Raw genomic sequence first — 10,803 nt, forward strand, 5'->3', positions numbered from 1 at the left:
TAAAATGCTACTACTGTTGCATCTCCTGTGGTCTGATCATTTGTAAGGCAAAGGAACGCCAGGGTAGTGTTTTTCTAGTGCAAACCCATGGTGAGAATACACGCACGGACACCAAATCCTATGCCCCTACTCCACAATATGCTGGACAAAAAGAACCTCTCAATGTCCAAATGGAGCCCTCCTGATGTACGCCTACACCCACCACCATCTCCACACACCCCTCTCTAATGTGAAATGTCTGCTTAACGTTATTAATACACCATATCTGCCCAATGTTACCCCACCTATTATCTGTCATAGTATTATTCTGTTATGGCAGATTATCTATTTAGCATCACAAATTATCATGTAAAACTTTCTGTACTTAACAGCAAATTCTGAAATAGTTATTGGTTCTTTGTTTTGATCTGGACTTGTGTGGGATCAGCATAGTGTTGATATTTTCCTTTTAACTCATGACCCATGAGCTGATCTGGAGATGTTATTAGAACAGGAATGTTGTTATCGGTTATGTTAGAAATCTTGCTTTCTGACTTAAAAACAGAAGTCATGGAGAAACTCAGCAGGTCTGGCAGCATCTGTAGAGAGAAAAGGCAAGTAAATGTCTCAGGTCCAGTGACCCTTCATCAGAACTTGTTTTCTGACTCTGGGATCATACTTTCCTCCATGAATGGCTGTAAATATGTGTAGGAACACAAACTGTAAGGTCACTTTTAACCACACATCATCCAAACTTGTAACTGCAGTGTGAGTAATTGTATTAAAACTCAAAAATTGTAATAGCCCATTGAGTCTGCACCAGTCGTCAAACGATTATCTGCTCTAATCCCATTTCTCAGCATTTGGCCCATAGCCATGCTATGGCTTTAAATGTTCATCTGAAATATGACTTAAATGTTGTAATGGTTCCAGTCCCTATTACCCTCTGGGTGAAAAAGAAATCCCCATTCTAACCCTCCCATCCTACCTTAAAATCAATGCTCTCAGTAATTGATCCCTCTATTAAGACTAAAAGTTTATTCCTGTCAGCACTGTGTACGCCCCCTCATAAACTTTCAGACCTCAAACAGGGCCCTACTCAACCTTCTCTACTCTAAGGAAAACACCCCTCATCTGTTTCGTGTCTCATCATAGTAGCTTGGGCAATATCTTAGTGGACGGCACAGTGGTTAGCACTGCTGCCTCACAGCGCCAGAGACCCGGGTTCAATGTCTGTCTCGGGCGACTGACTGTGTGTGCAAAGTCCATTCTCCCCACACACACACACACACACACACACACCAGACCCCCCCCCCTCTCACACACACACACACACACACACACACACCAGACCCCCCCCCTCTCACACACGCACACACACACACACACACACACCCCCGCTGCCCCACACTGGTGTTGAGGATTATTGCTGCTTGTCCTCACTGACTGGTCTATGGGTCAGGAAGTTAAGGATCCACTTACACAGTGGAGGAGGCATGACCTAGATCTGATTTTGGAATTATGGTGTTGAAGGCGGAGCTGTAGTCAATAAGTTTAGGAGACGGCCACAGGTCTCCTTGTTATCCAGATGTTCCAGGGATGAATGTGGGGCCAAGGAGATGGCATCTACTGTGAACCTGTCGCACCGGTAGGCAAATTGCAAAGGATCCACGCAGTCTGATAGGCTAGAGCTGACATGAGCCATGACTATGCTCTCAAACATTTCATAATTATGGAGGACAGAGCCACTGGGTGGTAATCATTGAGGCATTTTGCATGATTTTTCTTTTGTACTGGGATGATGATGGTCGTCTTGAAGCAGGTGGGGATTTCAGATCAAAGTAAGATGAAGTTAAAGATGTCCGTGAATACTCCCACTGCCTGGCCCTGTACAGGATCTGAGTGCACGGCCACGGACTCCATTCGGACCAGTCGCTTTCTGTGGGTTCACTCTTTAGGCCAACGTACTGTCTGCACAGGTGCTTACAAGGCTGTTGGGACAAGTGACAATTTCACTGATCTTCTGTTCAAAGCGAACATAGAATACATGAGCTCATTGGGTAAGGATGTATTATTGCCCACAATTCTGTTTGACTTCACTTTGTAGCCTGTCATATCATGTAAGCCTTGCCACAATTTGAGTGAAGTCCATTCACTCGGCACGACTGGCTGACCTCCCTGTGTTTAGGGATGGAAATGTTCGTGAAGCTGTCTCCTCCCAACACTCGACTAGACGATAAGACTGAGAAAATTAATCTGATTTATTGATTGTGAGATAGACAGAAATATCAATCACATTATGTCATTTTATTGGGATGGCATGTGTTTTTTAGGTATTTCTGGTGCTGCTCTTCCGGCACTCTTCATTGAACCACAGTACATCCTCCAGGCTTATGGTAATGGTAGAATGGGCAAAATGTTGAACCAAGAGGTTATTGATGTGCAGTTCTGTTGGTGAGGCCTGCAGTGGCCCAGCTTTTAACTGTTGGGATCATTGTAAATCTATTATTGTTTGACATGGTGGTAGTCCCACACAATATGTGGAGGGTGCCCTCATTATGAAGGTGTGAAGTCACTGCTGCTAATACTATCATAGGAGATTGGCGAGGATGAAATAGGTTTTTCTCTTACAATAACTGCTTTAGAATGGGTCTGTAGCCAACTTGGTCAGCTCTGATAGTGCCAAGCCATTCATGGTAATTGGACAATGAACAATCCCATCCAGAGTCTATTCTGTATCCTTGTCTAAAAGTATTCATCCATTTGTGTTTAACACAGGACAGTGCTTGCTCATCAATTGAGAAGGGTGAGGGAGTGGTAGTCAGCAGGATCTGCTGGAACAGTCTGTGTTCTGGAGTCAAAGCTGAGGACTTCACTCCCTCTAGCTTTGTGGTACAGTAACCTGATTACATGTTGTCATTATTTGATTGTTACTGATTTAATCCCCATAATATATTTTCAGTTTAGTTTTTAAACATGAACTGAATTATGAGTTTGTTTCAGTTGCCACTTTTAGCATGAGATTGAGAACTTATCTGAGAGCGAGGTAAGGTTGAGGGAAAGTATCTCTATTTGAACATTGCTAAAGAGAGACACAAAGTCCTAAAGCTTTTCATCTTATACATATCAGGACAGGTACATAAACCAAAATTGAAAAGGAGGCAATAATTTCTAGGAAGAGTATGCTAATTAGTTCGCCCATAGTCTATGTAGAAATGAAATAAAACTTGTCAACTGTCAATGTTTGCTGATTTATCCCCAATTAGACAGGTATACTCTGCTCAGGATACTGGCATGGCAAATACAAGTGGGGATTGGTCATCTTCATTAGTTTTTATTAAAAAGGTGTGATGTATGCACACGTTATTTTCTGTGCTGGTATAATGCTATATATCCCAAAGATTGGCAGGTCGTGACAACAGCTCGTGCTTTGACTGAATGGGCAGAATGCTTATTGTGCTCAGCCAACCCATACTTTCAGAGCTTAGTGCCCAGCACTGCTTATAGACTAAAAGTGTGTTTCACTTGCAAATGCTGCATATATTCACCGAAAGTATCTGCATTATATGGGTAATCAGATTGCTGTTCTCATGCTGTAAATTTGCTCCCTTTCTGTGTCCCAGTTCTGTTGAGTGCTAGATGACAACATGATTTTTTTTGTCACCCTTTGGAATGTTGAAGTTTCTGTGTTACTAAGAAATTATTCAATTTCAGTTATTAATTTATTAATTATTGATTTTGAGTAGTTTGGAGGCAAATAAGTTGAGATAACATTCGTGGTTTTTCCCTCTCCAACTCTTTTAGTTCAGTTCCTCCCCTTTCTCTCCCCTCTCTGATAATTGCTACAGGTTAGTTGCTTCTGGTGCCTAATGCTTGATGATTGTTCTTTTTAAACTAGTAACGTGTGTGATTTGGTGGTTTCAAAAAAAAATCCAGAGGTCTATAATGGCATCTCTGAACAAAGCAGTGGGGTGGGCTGGAAGGTTTGCCTAGCATTCTAGTTGGTATGCACAGTGAGTGAGCAATCACTGAGCACAGAATTAATCAAGAGTTTCCGAACTAGAAACTCCATGGCTTGCTGAATAATCTTTCAAGCTGACAAATCCCAATGTGTCAAAATTAACTTCCACAATCCCTAATTTTCTCTCTGCACCACATCCCCATTCCCAAAAAACTGTCCAACTAGAACCCTTATTGATTTCCCCAACATCAGGTACCTTCCTGCAGCATTATATACATTGAAAGTGAGGTAGTCTTCACTGTATTTCACTTTGAGTGAGTTATGTATAAAACAGATCTTTACAATACAACCTGCTAGTTTATGTGCTTTGCTCTTTCACTGGACAAGGTCTTCAGCCATTGGTCAGTGGTGCCACTTCATTTACTTTACAACCTGTAGCAGAAACAGATTGCTTTCAGTCAGGTCTCATCTAACTTGTATGTTGTTTCTCTGATCCCCAGGGTTTGGTGTGGCTGAAAGACAGGGATGCTACTAGCTGTAAACTATGTGAAAGGGAATTCTCCATCTCTACAAGGAAGGTAAATGACACATTGATAAAGTTCCGGTGGTGGAAGAGAGTGGAAGGAGTAGGCCCAACTTCAAAATTACATCAAATTACTGGATACTGGAAATCCAAAATAAAAACAAAATGTTTCATTGTACTTGTGCTGTTTCCAGTTCTTGCCCTGAACTGGAAGGTTTCATTAGGTAAAAACAATGACTGCAGATGCTGGAAACCAGATTCTGGATTAGTGGTGCTGGAAGAGCACAGCAGTTCAGGCAGCATCCGAGGAGCAGTAAAATTGACGTTTCGGGCAAAAGTCCTTCATCAGCAATCTTATTTCATACTTAAACCTCTGCTCCACATGTTCCATCTCTGACTCTTCCCTCCTCCTTTTCAATTTCCGGCAATTGCCTACCAACTCATTGACTCCAATTATTACCTTGATTTCATTTCCTACACCTTGTGAAGTTTTCAATTAATTCTGTCTTCCAAGACATCTGTTCTGATGAGGAAACCTTTCATAACGACACTTTTAAGATGGTGTCTCTGTGCCTGAACTGAGGCGTTCCACTCCACCTCAATAAACATAACTCTGTTTCCCATTTCTGATCTTGTGTCCTTCCCAGAACCATGAGAGGATTCCCCTCACCCTCCTCTTCCCCACCCAGCCTCCTTATGCAACAGATAATCCTGTCATTTTCCTTGCCACCTTTAGTGCAATGTTACTGCCAAGTGTATCTTCCCATCACCACCTTTACAATGTTCTGAAGAGAATGCTCCTCTTGTGACACCCTTGTCCTGTCTATAAGCCCTTCTACACTCCCACCCCTCCCCATTGCTCCTTCCCATTTAAGTTTGCAATGTAATCTTTTGCCTCCTTCCTACGATATGAGACCAGTGTGAAATAATGTTATAAGTACACATTTTTCGTTTGTATACTGTTCACTATGGTGGAAGATCAAACTGATGTGTGGGGCACTCCTGCTCAGTGGGAATCTGGGCTTCTGCTGACTTGTCATTTTAATCTCTGCTGTGCTCCCACTCTGATCTCCCTATCCTCCACTTGCTGCAGTGTAGCAATAAAACTTGAAGGCATGCTAACCTTTGCCACTTAGATCCTTCTGGACTGTGTTAAATTCAATTTTAGGTTGTACCATCCTGTCCTGTTTTCAGTTTCCCTTCTCTTTGCTTTTTTTAAAATCTCATTTCACTTTCAGACAGCAGCTACTCATTGTTATTGATACCATGTGTAGATCTCTTTTGTTGCTTTACTCGTTGTATTACCACTCTTTTTGACCATGCTGCATCACCAGCTCTTCTGTAACATAATCTCTTCTGCCCTATCACACACCACTTCCTCCCGCATCCTTTTGTCACTGCTATTTCCAGCATTTTTGCATTGGAGGCTGAGGGGTGACCTTCTAGAGGTTTACAAAATTTGGGGGCATGTTTAGGGTAAATAGGCAAAGTCTTTCCCTGGGGTCAGGGAGTCCTAAACTAGAGGGCATAGGTTTAGGGTAAGAGGGGAAAGATATAAGAGACTTAAGGGGCAACTTTTTTACGCAGAGAGTGGTATGTGTATGGAATGAGCTGCCAGAGGATGTGGTGGAGGCTGGTACAATTGCAACATTTAAGAGGCATTTGGATGGGTATATGAATAGGAAGGGTTTGGAGGGATATGGGCCGAGTGCTGTCAGGTGGGACTAGATTGGGTTGCGATATCTGGTCGGCATGGATGGGTTGGACCGAAGGGTCTGTTTCCATGCTGTACATCTCTATGACTCTGAGAGCGAGGTCATTCATAGATGATGTCATTTTCTGCTCAAAGCAGACACCTAGAATTTCCTATCCACTTTGTGACCACCAAAACATGCTGAGGCAGGAGCAATTGGACATTTCAAAACCAAACTTGATAATGTTTTGTGGGTGAAGGTATTCCGATTTAGCGAACCAAGGTGGGTTGTTGCAGTCACGATATAGTTCAGGAATAATCCAGTTTTTCCAGCTTGGGAAATTGGATGGCTTCCTTCCTGGTCCTCTAAATAACTTCATCAAATAGAGTCTCACTTCAGACAGGATGAATTTTCAACTTTGGTCAAATGCAGTCGGGTTGATGAAACTGTTGTGAACCAACTGCAGAAAAATACATCCCATTGAGTGAATGCACAGTGGAAATCTGTTCTTAACTTGGTACTTACCCCAAATTGAGTGTGTCCAGTGAGTGTTCAAAGGGGATTGTGTGAAGGAACCTTTATTCTGTGTCTGATTCCATGCTGTACCTGCATTGCAAGTGTGTGTTGGGGACAGTGCAGTGTGAGTTTAGTTTCAGCTTAGAATAGAGAGTTTTACTTTGAGTTTAAAGTGGGGGTGAGCTTTGCTCAGTTTCTGGTTGCAGGATGCCCAAAGAATGCTTGATGGGACGTGTAGTGGGAGCTTTAGTTTCATTTTAAGAGTAGAGGAAGATATACTTTCATTTCAAGAATAGAGAGAACTCTAACCCCATACTGTTGAGGTATGTGTTTGATGTGGAGGGAAGTTTACTCTGCATCTGGCCTTGTGCTATCGCAGTCCTGGGGGTGATTGTTGGGGACAGTGTAGTTGTGGTTTTGCTTTCAGTTTGAGAGTAGAGGCAACTTTACTGTTTAACTCATTATTGTCCCTGTCCCGGGAGTGTTTGATGGGGTCAGTGTAGAGAAAGCTTTACTTTATCCTAATTCTATACTGTACGTGTCCTGGAAGTACTTGATACAACAGTTTCCTGCATTAGCAAAATGTACTTGCTTTAGAATAAGAAATGGCAAAAGTGCTTGTTGCCTTGTGAAGAATGCTTCCTAGATACTCCAGTCATACAATTTAAGATAAATTAGACATTGTTTAACTTTGTAGTTCAGAGACTTGTTTTAGAAATGTTTGTCATGCTGCAATTTATTCCCACTAGTGTTCCACCCTCCTTGTGTTGGCACTGCCTGAGGTTTGTGTTCTGACTTGGCACATTCCTCAGCACTTCCCTGTACCTTAAACAAAAGAAAACCAAAGAACTGTGGATGCTGCAAGTCCACTCCAAATGTAGACAGTTAGTTCCAGCAAAAGCTCGCAGCAGATTCCACTCCTGCTTTCAGTTTTCTAGCCTGAGGAATGTAACTGAAAGTTTGGGAAGTTCTACTCCAGCAATGTTGTCTCCCCATCCTGTCAAGTTCTGGAATCTGTATCGATCTTATCTGAGACTTTCTTTTGAATCCCTTCAATTGTTCCCCTCCCCACCTAAATTCTGAAACCGCCATTATCAATGTTATAAATCAATATAATTAGTAATCACTTCCCTTTCCACATGTACACATAAGAGACCCCAGCATTTCATCCATGATAGTATCTGTGATTTGTCTGACATTAGATTGGTTTTGTAAAAATATTCGACTTCAGTTTTGACAAAAATTAGTTACTTTATCTCTAGCTCCCATCATAAGCTCCATTCCCAGCTACCAGCTGACTCCATGCAACTCTTGGAAATTGCCTGAGGTTGAATTAACATTGTCATATTTGATGCCGAGATGAACTTGCACTTTCATATGTTATAATCATCCAATACGACCACATTGCCAACTGTGTCCCACATCAGCTGCTGTTGAACTATTTTAATAGTGCCCTTCCAACTCCACCTTCTAAATTTCAGCTCAACCAAATTCTGCGATGTCTTCATTTCATATCAGCCCTCTTCACCTAACATCTCTGATCTGACCTATTGCTCTAAAATGTAAAATTATCTTCATTTTACAATTTGAACACAGTCATATTTCCTTTTACCTCTACAATATGCTGCAGTCTTACACTAATTCTGCTTCCTTCAAATCCTGGCCTCTGATCCATTGCTAATTCCTGCCACCACCACTACTAAAAGCCCTAAATATATGAACTTCCTCCCTCAATCTCACCATCTCTGTAAATTTATATGGGTACAGCATTATCAGAAAATAGAATCAGGAGTGGCTCAGTTGAGCCTACCCCACCATTCTATACAATATGGTTGATTGAACACAATCTATCCCTAAAATGCTGTACCTAAACCACTGTTATCTGACCACACTTTTCCAACTGTTTGCTGCTTTGACTAAGATGGTTAATGCATAAAATGTCATTTGGGATGTTTTTCATGTTAAAGCCATCATTGAAATATTGCTGATGAGTTGAAAGCTTTGATTTCTTAATGTATATTCAATATGTAATTGTAACACTTAATGTGATTTGTCTTTATCCTAACTTTAGCATCACTGCAGAAACTGTGGGGAAATCTTCTGCAACGCCTGCTCTGACAATGAACTCCCTCTACCTTCCTCACCAAAACCTGTGCGTGTGTGTGACACCTGCCATGCACTGCTCTTACAACGATGTTCCTCCACCACGTGAACTTCCAGGCCCAACCTTGTGGTGCTAGACAGAATTTGCATCTTTAAATAACTTTTTTCCTACAAATGCATGTCACTTCCCATCAGAAATGCTGTGCAACTAATAAGTAGGCAGAGCTGTTGTTTTTGTGTAAACTATTGTAGACTGACCTGCTAAAAACAACCAAGCATTATTAATGGAACCTCTTTCACCTCTAGTGAAGTACAAACAAATACTGGATGTTCTCCTATCCATGAGAAAATAGCAACTCATGTGCCAGGTCTCTCTCTCCCTCCCTGGCTGTCTCATTATTTTCTTACATAGCCTGAGGATGGAGATGGTGGTCATTCATGTTTTGTATTTTAAGGTGCTGGTGTGAGCAAGATGGAGTTATTGGGGAACTGTACTGTATTCTCATTTGCTCCCCTGGCTCTAATCTGTGACCTAGGGGATGCTGCCTAAGACACTGCAAGAGACCACCATGATGAGATGATATGTACATCTGACATATTTAATGTAATATTTCTTCATGGGCTTGCAATGATCAACATTCCTGTATTTGAGTTTGTTTGATATTGATGGTTTAGTAGTTTTATAACCAGTATACTTCAAGTTATTGGGCAGTGCTGCACTCCTCCAAAACAGACTGACACTCAATTCCAAGCAGCAGTCTGCAATAATTTTCATTTAACAATGAGTATACTCACTGTATTTAAATCACTAATTCAGTGTTTACTTGAAGTCAAACTGCCTTTCAGACTGCACTGAGGCAGAATATTTCTTAACTTCTGGATTCAGTTGATTGTTTAACATCACAGTATAAGTGGAAAGTGATGTGTGTATTAATGTTGTGGCAATTGATTTTATATTAAAATCTGCCTATTCAAAAAAAAACCTCATTAAAAAAAAATGCACAACACCACTAGTTTTCCAAGTACAGACTGAAGGCAAAGGTGAGTTTTTGCTGGTTGTGATCTCTAACTGACCACATGAAGTATGTAGCAAAAACCATTACTCCACTCAAACCAAGAAAGTTTGAGTGAACAGAGGCTGAGAACTTGGATTCTAATCCAATTTGTTTGCAGTGACTTTGATTGTGAAGAAATCCACGAGAAAACCCTTTACAACTGTCAACTCTAAAAGCACATCAGCTAATTAACTACACTATTTGATCTGAAATCCAGCAGGAATACTGCTTTCACAGGAATATGTATTAGAAATTCTCAAACCTGTGAGCAGGATAATTGATCAGTCTCCTATATCTGATATCTGTGCAAGTCTCTAAAAGCAGCACTTCTCCACAGCTATGCAATTTTTTCTTAACTGACCCACTTTGGAATTAGAACCCATGATTATAGCATATTTGATTCACTGTAAACACTACTAGTATCTGGTTCTAATCAGTCAGAACAGGCTTTAAAATTAAGGGGCAGTTGAAGAAAAAAAAACTTATCATAGCTAATCCTTCAATTGTGATATTTCATGTATTACCATTCAGCCTCAACCTCATTAAGTTGTCATCTCTAGCCCCTCCCCATTTGGATGAAATTCCTCACTCCCTGCAACCTTTCATCAATTCCTAAAATTTGTGCCCAATTAAAACTAATCCAGATTGTACATGTTTACCATATATTCTTACTTTCCCCCCCTCTTTTTGCTAGCAGAATGGTGCAGTCAACTCAGTACACTTTGTGTTTCTTTGGTTAGGATAATGCATCATGATTCAGTGCTGGTGTGCTAAAACGTAAACCTTACGTTCGTGATTTTATCAAACAGCACATCACTGACTACAGTGGGCATTTAAGCAATTCAGTGTGCCAAAAATTAAACTAGCAATTAATTTTAAAAAGCCAGGCTCACAACATTTCGTTATTCTTGCTTAGTCCAGGAAATGTCTAAACAAAAGCAACATGTTCAAGTATTAGCTTTTTTGGAATTA

At 41.0% G+C, this 10,803-nt stretch overlaps 1 protein-coding gene across 4 annotated transcripts in view; it reads left to right on the forward strand.

Annotated features, from left to right (window-relative positions):
• The window catches only part of rufy2 (RUN and FYVE domain containing 2), a 70,342-nt gene extending 59,799 nt beyond the window's left edge, over positions 1 to 10,543 (forward strand). For 3 of the 4 annotated variants that reach the window (XM_072557988.1, XM_072557989.1, XM_072557990.1), the window contains exons 17-18: positions 4,441 to 4,518; positions 8,745 to 10,543. In XM_072557988.1, coding sequence (XP_072414089.1) covers positions 4,441 to 4,518; positions 8,745 to 8,885 — 219 coding nt within the window. In that variant the 3' untranslated portion in view covers positions 8,886 to 10,543. The remainder of the gene's footprint in view (positions 1 to 4,440; positions 4,519 to 8,744) is intronic. The other variant, XR_011954712.1, reaches the window with a different exon arrangement.
• The last annotated feature ends 260 nt before the right edge of the window (positions 10,544 to 10,803 follow it).

This window comes from Chiloscyllium punctatum, chromosome 38 (assembly GCF_047496795.1).
Source record: "Chiloscyllium punctatum isolate Juve2018m chromosome 38, sChiPun1.3, whole genome shotgun sequence".
NCBI lineage: Eukaryota > Metazoa > Chordata > Chondrichthyes > Orectolobiformes > Hemiscylliidae > Chiloscyllium > Chiloscyllium punctatum.